The following is a 14,036-nucleotide window of genomic DNA, read 5'->3' as shown; positions in this document are numbered from 1 at the left end:
CTGCAGATTTCGTGACAAGTTTGCTGGGCTCAAAAAGGGTACTGGCCAAAACAAAAAGCATTTTTCTTGTACGCAGTCACTTTTTACTTTTTTCTTCAATCACAACCCATTACGACAATGAGTGACAAAGAGAACCAAACAACAGTTGAATTACCAAGACGAGAACGCGTAAATAAGACAAGGATACTAATGGAAAAAGATGGCTGACAAATGACTTTTATTTAGAACCCAACTACTTTAAAAGAAAATGCCATTGCAACAAATAACAATAGTAATAAAAAGGCAAGTGACATAGTGAAATGTGTGTTACTCATAACCAACCCATTGACAACAGGGGAATGAAAAACCTATTGAACAAACAAAGTTCACCTTTGACACTTTGAATTTTAAAGTAAGTTTATTTATTTATGCCTCGATTGATTTGACAACAAAATAACTCTGTACAAAGCCTCTTGATGATACCCAACTTGTACAAAAACACAAAAAATCAAGTTTTATAGTCAACACATCCACTGAACAAAAAAGAAATGAAGACACGAAAGAAACAGAGCCCGAGTTGAACATTCAACCACTCAAGGTACAGCATCGACAGAATAAGGAAGATATGCCTATCTCAAGCAAAGAAAAACAAGAGGTGGAAGCGCTGAAAGATGAGTTGTTTAAATTAGAAAATGAAAACAAGGGACATCAAGAATTTGTAGCCTTGTTGGGTATGCAGATTGAAAGTTTACGCAGCGAATTGAATGCAGACAGTCGAAGTGTGCAAGAAATTGAAAAGCAAATTGAGAGTTTATCAGAAGAATTGAACGAATACGAAGAATATGATAAAGAATTGACGAGCACTCTGGAAAATAAGAATGAACAGGGAATTGAATTCATGCTGAATATTAAAAAGAAGGATGAGATCATTAGTGATCTATTGAATCAATTGTCTGAAACAAAATTTAAAATATCTGAAATACAAACACAATAAACGTTCCTGTGTGACATGAAAAGCTTTTTAACCATTGGGATGTAGTGATGAGAAATAAAGGGACTTGAAAATGAATTATACTTGAAGTTTATTTGTTCTTCTGTACATGATAAAGATATATTTACAATTACAAACATTTACTCTTCCTTGGCAACCAAAACAGCTCTGTAACGCGTCTTGCTGGCATCACAACGCTCGATCGCCTTATGTAACCCATCCAAATCAAAATCGTATTCTTCAATCTGTGGCTTGATATTATGACGTCCAGCAAATTCAAGCATGAGCTCGATCGCATATCTTCCACCCACGATAGAGCCTTTGAATGATTTTTGACCACCAAGGATCTCAAGGGGATTCTTGAACTCGACAGAGCTATCGGGAAGACCGAGCAAGATGAACTGACCGTTACGCTTCAAAAGGGACATGTAGAGATCCCAATCCAGATTGGCAGAGACGGTGTCCAAGATGAGATCGTATTTAGAGAGCTGTTCAATCGATTCCGCAGTGAACTCTCTCGAGTTTAAAAAGTCGTGTGCACCAAAGCCAAGTGCTTCTTCTTTCTTATCAGGAGAACCAGAGATGGCAGTGACATGACAACCCCATGCACGCGCAAATTGAAGAGCCAAGTGACCTAATCCACCGATACCTACAACGGCCACACGATCTGTAGGTCGGACACCAGAGGTATACAGGGCATTAAAGACAGTGATACCAGCACACATCAAGGGACCAGCATGCTTGGGTTCCAAATGATCAGGAATCTTGTAGACAAAGCTATATGACAGTAAGTATATATATCCTATTTGGGGGGGGTTTTTTGAAGAAAAGAACTTTACCGACTGTCAGCGATTTGATGAGAGGCAAATCCATTGGAGTTTCCTTCAGGGAACATCTTTCTACTGTCACAATTGGTATCTACGCCCGAGTTACAAGAGGGACAGCTCAAACAGGATTCCTTCAAATAGGAACTACCAACCACATCACCCACTTGAATCTTTTTGACATCTGATCCGATCTGAACAACACGGCCCACGGATTCATGACCAAGGACAAGGCCCTCTTGGCCCATGAAGCCACAGTCTGTGTGACAGACACCGCTAGCGAGGATCTTGATCAGCACTTCATTGTTGGCAAGTGCGGGTGTTTCGATCGTGGTTTGCTTGAATACACCACGAGTGGCAGTACTGGGGAATTGAATGATTTGAGAGACCATTGAGTGAAATAGATAGGATTGAAATAATACAAAAAAGAGGGACACAATGAAACGGTTGGTTTATATAGTTTTTTTATTTTTTATTTTATTTTATTTTTTTTATCTATGTTATTAATCAAATTAAATATTGATCCGGATTTTTAGGGAGAATAAATTAACCTGAACAATTATAAATACAAGCGCTATTTGAATGGATCGACGTCCGATGATATCATTGGGCCATTGACATACGTGTAGTATGAAAAATAACATTTTCAGCAACGTCTCTTCTTTTGCTTCAACAAGTATCTTTTATTTTGCTTCAACAAGGATCTTTGTTTCAAATAAAACAAACAAGGCATCTCATTTCCCACACAATAAGAGCTTAACTCAACTCGCAATGAGGCACAAGTTTGATTTATAATACAAAAAGAAAGCAAAACTCACAGCAAGTTACACCGAGAGACATTTGTTTTATCCGCGGTGTTTACAATCAAAACAATACGGATTATTTTTCTGTCCTATTCTTTATTCCCCTTTGATTACTAATTGGGCCTTTCTTTGTCTTTTTCCTTTCTTTGTCTTTCTTTTTTCTTTCGTCGGAGACTACGCTATACCATTGCTTTAAAGAGTCTGCTTGTAAAATATAATATAAATGGGCCAATTGGATGAATCCAGTGTAACTTTGGAGAAGCAAAGGTTTTAAAAGTCATATATAGAAATTCTTACGCGTATGTTTTCCCGCTTATGGGAATTATTAAAAATAACCTCTTACTATAGTAATATAAGACATACAGCAAGCAGTCTAAACATAACGTGCAAGCTGAACGACTTAGAAAAGACTTAAAACATGAGAAAAGGCATATGCTACCTTCTCGAATAATCAGTCCGGCACCGGGGATAGTGATTGTGATGGTAATAGTATGGGTAGTAATATATCAATTCTATCCGAAAGGATACAGAGAGTGAATCTTTTTTTTTTTTTTTTTTTTTTTTTTTTTATAGAAACTTTGTATATAGAAATGAAAAAAACGTGGTATATTGAACAGAAAATTATGTTAATATGGCATATTATATAAACACTACAAAAATTTGAGTAAAATGAGTACCTTTAGAGTAAAACAACCTCATCATCAGAACGACTTGGCATATTTCTGATTAAGAGTATTCTATTATCTGACTTTATCATCTAATTAACAAGTGGTTGTTTCCAAAAAAAAAAAAAAAAAAAAAAAAAAAAAAAAAAACTTCATTTTACAGGGTAGATACACGCATCTGTTTTCTTTACTCTTAATGATCACTCTAGCAAAATTGATTCTGAGTGTCTATTCTTGCAAAAATAAGACGACTTCTTGTGGACGCGTAAAGTTTTGTTGATAAACTAATTCACTCAATACTATTAAAAAGTTCCATTTTAAAATAAAATATTGCTTTAATATAACTAATTTAGTAAAAATAGCAGTTTTAAATCAAGAAACCTAGACTAAACTTAGGCATTTTATACACAGTATGTGTACCACTACCTTCATGATTACTAACTCCGGTGCCAGACTGATTGTTCGAGGGAGTAGTGAAATTTCTATAAATGAAAGGGAAAATGGTGGTAATGCAAACTTTAAAATATAGGTATGCTTTTAGTCTACCATATGCTGTGAAAGAAACCAGTCAATACTCTATATGATATCTGATTTGGAGCATCTAATATTCGCTTCATTGGTGCTTTGGGCACTATACGTAGCATCCTTCGCAAATTCCCGATACTTCGTGGTTTTCTCTTCTATTTCTTTTGATATACTTCAGCTGCCTCTCAAGTTAGGTAGACTTCGTATTCTGAATCCTTCACTCCAACAATCGGCTCTTCAACTTAATTACAGTAGTAAACAGAGGCTTCCTTTTGTGTATTATAACCGAGTGCAACTGTACAACGCTTCGAATTCTGGAAGACTAGCAGACAGAATTGCCGAACGGACAGCACAAAAGTGAGCAAAGAGGTTCAAAGAGCATAAAGATTGAAACATTCTTGAAAAATAAACAAAGAAATAAACAGGAAGACAAGTCAGCTTCAAGAAGAGCACAGAGCCCACTTGATCAACTTTTGCGACGGGCAGTATTAAGAACGAGTGAGCGATGCAGTTACGTATCTTACTGAGAAATTCGAAAATCCCATTTTAAAAACTCCCAGTGTTCAAGTCTTTTTGAAAAATGAGTGAAATCTCCCTTTCAAAGCTCATCATCCTGTAACGAGACATAGTGAAATAAAACTCGCGAATCGAAAACACGATTTAAAGAATTGAATAAAACGAATACGAACTTTCTCGAGATCTGTGTCTTTATAGATCACTTTAAAGAGATTGGGATCACTCAAATAGATTGGGTTCCAAAAATGCCTTATTCGTAGATTGTATTTAACATAGTGAAAGTGCTATTTTTATTTATTAAGTAATAAATAGAAACTTGGAAGCATGAGGGAATGCTGTATAATGGGAAGTGTGGAATAATGAAGATTCAAATATAGCGTGAATAAATTTGGGACTTGATGAAATAATATGACATTGATAGCTAGATTCAAGTCAGTGATAAAATTTAAATTTATAAAACTGCTATTACCTATGTACTAAATTTGAGAACGTCTCTTACAGCCAGACCTAGGCGATTTTCTGACATAATCAACCGTAAAAAAATTGTTACTTTTTTGTACATGCTTTCTGAATTGCGTATCAGATTCACGTAAATGATCTAGAAAAAAATGAATTCATTAAGTTATTTTGCTTTAGAATTACAAACAAAAATATAGGCTAATATATATATATATATATGTGTGTGTGTGTGTTTTTTTTTTACATTTAATACCTTCATTAAATAACCATAGCGGCCTACCTTTAAAGGGTAGGCTATTTTCTCTTTCTCTTTTTGTTATGATTTTTCCAAAATGTACATTCTCTTTGGCTAACCAATGTGTAAATTGGGGATTCGAGCATATAGTGTGAAGATTGGGTAAACGTTTCTGTACTTGTTCATATATCTGTTTATTAGTAAAGTGGCCATATTGGTATAGATCAACATTTGCTGGTTCAATTTTAAAGAGTATGCTTTTTGCTACATTTATTATTGACTGCTTTGAATAGTTGTCTGTATTCATAAAGAATGAGTAAACCATTGGAATAGGTAGAAATTATTTTAAATTTATACCTGATACTTCTTCTGTTGAGTATGAGCTTTTCCCATAATCAATGGTCTCAATTTCATCTACTCAAAAAAATAAAAATAAATAAATCAAAATAAAACAATTGGCAACGTCACTGTTAGTTAATACATTACCTGTGTTCTTCATAGTTGACATCTTTGGGGTTGAAGGTGGTATGTCAGGGTACGTTTTATACTTGAATGGTTTTTTTCAATCTTCGTCCTAGCCAATACAACGGGCTCCATTGGCTTTGTTCCATAAAAAAGAGCAACTTCAAATGGTATGTTTTTTTAATTGCTCTTTTGCTAATTTTCTGTTTGATTTGGTCGGATTCATATCCAGAACAAGACAGGCGGCTTGAACATTAGTTAACATGATTAAAAGCTCTAAATATACAGTGGCTCACAAAGCTGTACAAGTGTTTTGCATTTTTTGCTACAATAGGATTTATCAGCACTAAAGCAGAATTCCTTAAACAACCATCTATTGCAGCAGTCATACTTCGATGACTATTTTTGACTTACCAATTATCTTATTCGCAGATAGATACTTTTACTGACAACAATATTTAAAATATTGTCCTCTTCAACTATCAACATTTTTTAATACATTTTTGTTCAATGAAACGCTTCTGGATATGCTAATGTACCTTTGACCAATATCCTACTTTGCAGACGAAATGGAATTTGACGCTTGGTATTCCAATGTTGCTATTCATCATGTCAGTTAAATCAAACGTCAGATTCAAGTTAATAAGAGACATGCCACTGCTGATTTCCATATGTCCAAAGAGGCATTGAAAGCTTGTTTGCTGCCGAAGGAGACGCGTTACTTCATATCTGAGCACGGTAAAACAAAAACGGTAAAGAAGTAACTAACATGTCAGTATGAGAAGGCTTGCCTTTTAGTGAAGCAGCTACTAAAAAAAGAAAGGAAAGTAACAAAGAGCCTCCCATTAAGCCTTTTTACGGTATATGGCCCGTCAGACTCAGTCAGACTTAAAGTATTTTTAGCTGTGATTAAAATTTAGCAGTAATTTTTTTTAAAAAAAAGTATTTTTGAGTCTTCAGACTCAACTTCATGAGTATTTGTATTTATCCAATAAAAAAATTCCTCTGAAAATTTCTCATCAGACTATTTCTTAATTTGGCACAATACCCGAGAACGATGATCTAAGCCTGTTTTAAGTAACGTAGAAGAAAGTATAAAAAGCATGGAAAATTAAGCTTTAACATGCTATAATTTATAAATCAAAAGCAATTATTTTAAGGTATTAAATAATAAGCATCTCTATTAAAGAGAAAATAAATTAAGCTTACCAAATGCACCTTTACTAAAACGAAACTGAATTAGTATGAACAATCAAGTTAACAACGGCTCCTCTTCTACAAGCAATGAAAGCGTTCAGAGAATGGTAGAAACAAGTACTGCCGTGCATCAGAGTAACCAAATGGTCATAGCCCAAAACATGGTTCATCGCCCTGTAAACACAATCAAGGCTTATTCTGCCAAACAAGAAGAATGGAAAGTAAGTGTCAATCATTGCTTATGCAAAAGATAAGCTAAAAGCTAGTATTTTAAGTACTATGAAGGCTAACCTGTTTTAAATGTAGGTCTGGTGCAGAGAACAAGGCTTTGAGGACGGATACACCGTATCCGATAAAAAACTTAGCTTCTTTCTGATGGAGTACGTATCTAAACGGGGTAGCAAGTATCGTAGAAACGATGACGGTACACCTGTAGCCTTGGGTAGAGAATCTATTTTGGCCTATGTAAAAGCTATCTCTGACATGTACAACAAACAAAAAGCACTTGGGTGGAACACCAATGGTGTAGCAAGAGGCCCTTTGGTCAAGTCTTTCCTGGATACACTTGAAAAAGAGAAAGTTAAGCGCAGAAGACTAAACTATGAAGACAGAGGCAAAAACACGCTAAATGATGGTTACTCAAAGGAGGAACTCAAGAAAGTAAGCAGCTTCTTCTTTACCGAAAAAAATAATATTCGTGGCTGCAGAGATAGATTATGTTTCCTTTTGAGCCATGCAATGTTATGTCGTATCCAAACAACACTTAGTATGGAATTTGCTGATCTTTTTTCTCTGGAAGTTGAAAATCAAGGGCTCACCGAATGTATTGCTCTGGTTGCTACTATTGCACATGGAAAAACCAGCCAGCATGGTAAAATTGAGTACGGCTCTTCATTAAGACATAGGGATGTTGAAGTTTGCTCAATTGGTGCTCTGGCTCTATATTTGTTTTCGCGCTTTCACTTCGAGAACGAAGAGTTCCCAAACTTCGAAAAACGAGAGAACTGGTATAAGACTGTGGTTTTCAAAGGTGATAGTCCCTTCAAAGCTATTCAATACAAGGCCCAACATTCTACATATGTTGACGTTTTCAAGAAGGTTGGAATTCACACGTCAAAGGTGACTCACGCCAACAAAAAGAGCGCTCTGAATATGATTGCACAAGAGAATGTCTCTAAAGTTCAGCAAAGAATGGTAGGAAGATGGGGAACCGACAAAATGGTGGGGCGTTATGTTTCCAGCTTACCCATAGAGACAATGAAAAGCCTTGCCGGTTTCAATGGCCAACAACACTCGAATTACTTTTTGCCAAGAGCTGTTATCAAACCATCATTGGCACTCCAAAAATTGGTATTCAAGGACATTGAGTATTGGAAGGAGAGATTTAATATAGGATATGATATTCAAGAAGACATAGCTGGCCCTAATTTTCTCAACTTGCTTGCGCATTTGCGTGTTATTTTGCTACAGGTAAAAAAAATATAACTATGAACATATCTATTTGAAATGTTTAAATTTTTTTATTTTTATTTTTTTACAAATGCAGGATTCTGTTGTTTTGAAGAAAAAGTATCCTCAGTACTATCTTTGGAATTGCGAGATATTCCAAACTGAATTATATAAAAATTTTGAAGTAGAGGTGCTTGGATCACTTGAAGAAGAAGAAGCATTCCTATCAAATAGACAAGTCCAACTTGCTATGCCGGAACTAGCTTCAACTCTTCAAGCTGGTTTTGGTGCTATTACTTCTTCGTTACTCTCCATAAAAGCATCGAACGCAGCAGAATTTAAAAAAATAAATCAAAGCTTTGGTGATTTCTTTGCACTTGGGAATGCTCATTTTAATTCTTCAGAAAACTCTGGAGCATCGTTTTCCACACCTTTGACTGCGCCGACTCCTACTGGACAAGCACAACCGGCGGAACATGAGGAAACGCAAGTATTCTACAAGATGAATAGAAAAATTGTCTCAGTTACTGATGTCTGGAGAGAGTATAGCGAGGGTTTGGGCGAAAACCCGTCGGTTCAGTATCTCGAAGAAAAATACGGTACAGCTTGGAGAAAGGAGAGAAAAGATTCTCGTTTCTTCAGTAGAAGAAATGAAATATACAATGGCATAAAGAGAAAAGCAGAAGAGGAGCGTATATCACTTGAAGAAGCTGCAAGAATGCTTGAGGAGAGAAGAGTGCAACTCAACATCTCTTTAGACAAACTTAGATCATATATTAAACAATAAAATTATTCAATATAAACACAATCCAAATTAGTGTCGTTATAAAAACTTCTTGTTTTATTTTTACAAATGCGTTTGATATATCAACAGTTATTATTTGAAATGTGAAGTCTGATGATACATAAAAAGCCCATAAGCGTAGATGGTATCTGTGGACTTTTTTTGACTGATCCTACTATGAAGCTTTTCTGCAGAAAATCTATATATATAAGCAATCTTCCGCTTGTCGTGCGCCAAGTTGCTCTCTAGATAATTATTAATATTCAATAATTAAGAAAGAATGTAGCATTTTTTAGAAAGTAATGTCGCGTTATAAAAGCTTTTATAATACAAGTTATATAGAAAACGGCATTTGGATGCGACATTCATTTTTGGAAGCATTGTATCGCTGACTTGTTTAAGGTTACTTTTTATTTGATTGATCAAAATTGAGATAAAACTCCTCTAGAGCTTAATAAAGTTTCTATTGCAAATAAAAAGTACAATGCGTGCCAACATCAATTACATTACAACATGTCCTCAGATATTCTATGACTCTACTACCGAGTATCGCACCTGTTGTTTTACAATAGAAACAATTTACTTCGAATTTTAAGCTATTTCGTATTTTTTTTTTCTTCTAAACTGCAATACTTTTCTAGCACATCTACCTAGTTTAATATTGTAACAATGCTTGTAGTTATGTATTTTTTTTTTTTTGTAAAAGGAATTTTTGTTTAGAGATTCGTGTTTACGTCAGACAATCCTTTAAGCAAAGTATAGAAAAGAGTGTTTATCAAGGATTGCTCAAAATCCTTGTTTTTCTTTTTCTCTTTCATATTCATGAGCGCAAAAACCAACGACTTGGACTAGCACTTATTTCTTATCAATAGCAATGTGTACCTATTGGGGAGCATTGTAAAATAGGAACTACCCTGTCGTCTTAATCTTTTAAACTTGGACTCTTTTCCAGTTTCGATATATCAGCTACTCACTTCCTCTGAATAGCAGCTATCGGATTAATACTTTCTAATACACATTTAATGAAGTCAACTTATTTTTGAAAGAGCTAGAGCTAAGTAATTGACTTTTTTTTATCAATCTATACTAACTCTCTGCCAAAGCATTTTATAGTAGTACGACTTATTAGTAATAATCCTTGTCTCTATTATCACATACTTCCTTTTCAGAAAACTGCGCACTTTGGAAATCAGTGCTTAAGTATGATTTGTCTATTTACTCCAAGAGCAAGAAGAGAACCGCTGCGACAAACAGAGCCACTTTCTTATCACCATCTTTCTGTCATAACATGAATCCATGGAATCAGTTCTCTATGGCTAAGCAAATATTTTTGAATAAGTCTGTTTGCTTTCTTTAGAGCTTTATTGAATTAATTACACACAATAAAATGTAATAGTGTTTCTCTTTGCGATTGCTATAACCAATATTTAACTTCCTTAAAAAACTTACTGTCTATGAGTTCCGTCGATATATTAAACTTCATTATAATCGACTCTCTAAACAGTGTGTGATATTGCTTCGGTAGTGGGAGTGTTTAGTAGAATAATCATTCTTCTCTGACCATCTTCTAGTTAAATCCTACCGGGACGCACTTTTAGAAGGCTCATCCTCTATTCCTTTTCTGAGATGTTTCAACCTGTAGCACTATTGGTATTTTTCAAGCCATAGTTTATGTATATCTCAGTAAGAGAAGCAAGTGCATGACGATCATATAAGACTGATTTTTTATCTCGTTTCAAGTTGATTCTTCTCTTTATCAGCTTTGCTTCTAAAAGCATTGGTCATCGCCATCAAACATCTTTTTATTCTTATCTTGGACAGTCATGAACAGTTCAAATGACACTATCTTATCATGGACAATGCTTCTATACTCAATTCAGATCAGGTTGCGAAGCTAATTGTAAGCCGAGGATATGGATGTGTATATCTTCAACCATACTCTTCAGAGCTTAATCCGATTGAGCAGTTTTGGTCTGTAGTCCAAAGTAAGATGAAAAGAGAAAAACTATTTAGGAGGAAGCTCTAACTACAAGAGTAACTGATGCTTGTAACAATATTTTTTTGGAGGACCCTCAATGGTTCTGTTGTTATTCAGATTCGAAATTACAAACTTGTTTAAATAAAGAACCTTTGTAAAAGATTGCACAGTTGCGCAATAAAAATTTCAAAAGCTATGCAATCTTTATTCTTTAGGCGTGCAAAAAGATTTCAATTAGTGTGCAGTCTAAAAATTTCATTCGAGCAATCTGGATTTTTTATGTGTGCAAAGATTTTTTATATTTGTGCCATCTATTTCCGGAAATGATATACTGTGCTTCCACTCTCAATTTACTGATTCATGAAAATTGTTAGACCATGAAACTGGATCGTCACTATCAACTTAATATTCACTTGTTGATGGTGAAATCCAATTTTATGTCACTTTTCTTTAATTCTACCAAACGCTCTAGAAGATACTATATATTTATGTTATTTTCATGTATTTTTTTTTATTCAAACCCTAGACATTTAGAGATAAGGGGGATAGGGAATACAGAAAAGTAAGAGAATAAAAACTAATATCGATATGAATGGCCAAGTTTTCCTTTACTCGATTTTGCCATGAATGACAAGTAGTCTCCGATAGGTACAATGTCATCAAGTGCATTTGTTTGAGTGTTCATGGTCAAATCATCAGTGCAGGTTGTCCAGAAACAGTTGCTCACGCCAGCAAGCAAATCCAAGTTTTTTCGGCTTACAAAAGTATGTAAGTCTGAAATGGAAGATGCAAAGTTGACCGCGGCAATCTCCATCATGGTATAGAAGGGAGTGTCTTTATGATTTGATACAATGAAGAAAGAAATATGGTAACCTTTTACCATGAACGCTAAGCAAGCAGACAGATCATGTAAATCAAGAGTACGCTTAGATGCTACACCGAGCCTAAATACATCCAGGTTTACAGCTTGTTTGGAAGCATTACCATTTTTGGTCTCTCCAAATCCTACGGGGCACCCAAACTCGTGCTGTATAAGTGTTGATATTATGGCATCGGGTCTCATATCTGTAATATCATCGTTAATAGACTTGTTGGACCATCTCAAGCAAATTTGGCTATCTTGATCGGCTATTATTTCTGACAGGAACACATCAAATAGGTGGCCTGGAGCTCAACTTCTCCTATTTTACCCATATCCAGTAATGGGAGACGTGGTAGTTTTGTCAATCTAGAAAGGAATATGATTTATCAAAAAAATGAATCATCCAACAAAAAAAAAAGACTTACAAGTTAGCCAGACCTTCCACTGCATTTCCGGTCGTGCTATTAATCGTAGCCGCTAAACGCAGTAGGTCACGCTTGGCATCGCGCACACTGATCTCTTTATTATCCACAGAGTTGATTGTTTTTGTCACCTCTAAAAATTCCTTATCACTAATTTTCGGGGTATTTGCAACAACGATAAATGAGGAGACGTTGTATCGCCCCTATATGAGTAGCTTTCATTAGCGTGTATGAATTTAGTTATTGAGTGCAGCTTATAACTTACTACTGAACAAAATATTGATTTGGATCAAAAAATAACTCTATGATTGGAGCCCAGAACTTTGCAAGAAAAGACATTTCAGAAAATTGCTTTTGAGATGCTGGAGTGAATAAGACCGGTTTGTTTACAATTTGATCTAGACTATGTAGTGTAAACAGTAAGTTATTATTTAGATTAAATGATTCAGTATTACAGCTTACATATGGACGTAAATCATCTTTACTCCTCTTTCAGAGTTGCTGGTATATTTGAATGCCTCTATATCCCCTAAAACTTTTTTTAAGGTAGTGTGATTATGGGCCTAGAACGTGTGTTCAGTTTTACACAAGTTCATTTCTAGTACCTTGCATTATATATTTACCTTCTTTGTGAGTTTATTCAAGGAATCAAGATCTCTGACCACTTTTTCAGTTTTCAACTCGAATCTGCTTTTTAGTCGATCCAAGGATATTCCAATCAACTTCAGTTGACTTTTGTTACTAAAATCAATAATTCCATTGCGTGACAAATACGAGATGCACTTACACTATGTGGAAAAATTATTCGCGCATTTTGTAAAATAAAATTGGCGTGCTTTTTAAATAAAAAATCACACATCAAACAAAATCAATTAGTACTGTCGTATTTACCCCATTAAATACTTATTATTCGTATGAGATTACTCAAATCTTATATAAGAAATAACAAGTACTGAATACATAATATTATATATTACATATTCTCTAAGACTCATTTACAATATTAACCATATACAATATTTATATTATCCAAGTTCAATACTAAAATTGACCTTGAACTCACTTCGGTCCCTGAATAATTTTGTTTCCTATATAAAGGCGTAGCTTGATTAAATGGGTTCTCTCTCTCGTCTTGAAATCTAATAAAGAGGTTACATAGAGACTCATTCACTAGTTTTCAAGTACTATCTCCTTTTAATTCTCAAATTTTTATCTGCAAATATCTCAAGCGCACCTTTTTTTAAAGAATTCACGTACTAAATAAAAAAAAAATTGGCACATTTTCTAACCAAATTTGACGACTGTCTTAACTGTAGGTTTATTTAATAAACTTGCGCATTTCGCGTATACAGTAATGTGTGAATTCTTTAAAAAAAGGTGCGCTAATTGATTTTGTTTGATGTGTGATTTTTTATTTAAAAAGCACGCCAATTTTATTTTACAAAATGCGCGAATAATTTTTCCACATAGTGTAAGTGCATCTCGTATTTGTCACGCAATGGAATTATTGATTTTAGTAACAAAAGTCAACTGAAGTTGATTGGAATATCCTTGGATCGACTAAAAAGCAGATTCGAGTTGAAAACTGAAAAAGTGGTCAGAGATCTTGATTCCTTGAATAAACTCACAAAGAAGGTAAATATATAATGCAAGGTACTAGAAATGAACTTGTGTAAAACTGAACACACGTTCTAGGCCCATAATCACACTACCTTAAAAAAAGTTTTAGGGGATATAGAGGCATTCAAATATACCAGCAACTCTGAAAGAGGAGTAAAGATGATTTACGTCCATATGTAAGCTGTAATACTGAATCATTTAATCTAAATAATAACTTACTGTTTACACTACATAGTCTAGATCAAATTGTAAACAAACCGGTCTT

The 14,036-nt window shown here is 34.7% G+C and overlaps 4 protein-coding genes across 4 annotated transcripts; 2 read left to right on the top strand and 2 right to left on the bottom strand.

Annotated features, from left to right (window-relative positions):
• Positions 1-117: 117 nt before the first annotated feature.
• Positions 118-973, top strand: RO3G_10824 (uncharacterized protein; the record flags this gene model as incomplete). The annotated part of the gene is made up of 3 exons (XM_067665408.1): positions 118-168; positions 335-391; positions 449-973. The coding sequence occupies 3 exons, from the start codon at positions 118-120 to the stop codon at positions 971-973; spliced, it is 633 nt and encodes a 210-aa protein (XP_067521509.1).
• A 137-nt stretch (positions 974-1,110) lies between these two features.
• Positions 1,111-2,186, bottom strand: RO3G_10823 (uncharacterized protein; the record flags this gene model as incomplete). The annotated part of the gene is made up of 2 exons (XM_067665407.1): positions 1,111-1,747; positions 1,810-2,186. The coding sequence occupies 2 exons, from the start codon at positions 2,184-2,186 to the stop codon at positions 1,111-1,113; spliced, it is 1,014 nt and encodes a 337-aa protein (XP_067521508.1).
• Positions 2,187-6,703: 4,517 nt separating this feature from the next.
• RO3G_10822 (uncharacterized protein) lies at positions 6,704-8,892 on the top strand (the record flags this gene model as incomplete). Its single annotated transcript, XM_067665406.1, has 3 exons — positions 6,704-6,877; positions 6,963-8,126; positions 8,203-8,892. The coding sequence occupies 3 exons, from the start codon at positions 6,704-6,706 to the stop codon at positions 8,890-8,892; spliced, it is 2,028 nt and encodes a 675-aa protein (XP_067521507.1).
• A 2,552-nt stretch (positions 8,893-11,444) lies between these two features.
• RO3G_10821 (uncharacterized protein) lies at positions 11,445-12,763 on the bottom strand (the record flags this gene model as incomplete). The annotated part of the gene is made up of 5 exons (XM_067665405.1): positions 11,445-11,932; positions 12,058-12,095; positions 12,155-12,301; positions 12,417-12,554; positions 12,738-12,763. The coding sequence occupies 5 exons, from the start codon at positions 12,761-12,763 to the stop codon at positions 11,445-11,447; spliced, it is 837 nt and encodes a 278-aa protein (XP_067521506.1).
• Between the last annotated feature and the right edge of the window lie 1,273 nt (positions 12,764-14,036).

The sequence above is a fragment of the Rhizopus delemar genome, genomic scaffold (genome assembly GCF_000149305.1).
Source record: "Rhizopus delemar RA 99-880 supercont3.8 genomic scaffold, whole genome shotgun sequence".
NCBI classification, from domain to species: Eukaryota; Fungi; Mucoromycota; class Mucoromycetes; order Mucorales; family Rhizopodaceae; genus Rhizopus; species Rhizopus delemar.
Note: the sequence above shows the minus strand (reverse complement) of the source record. Positions and strands in the feature narration are given on the sequence as shown.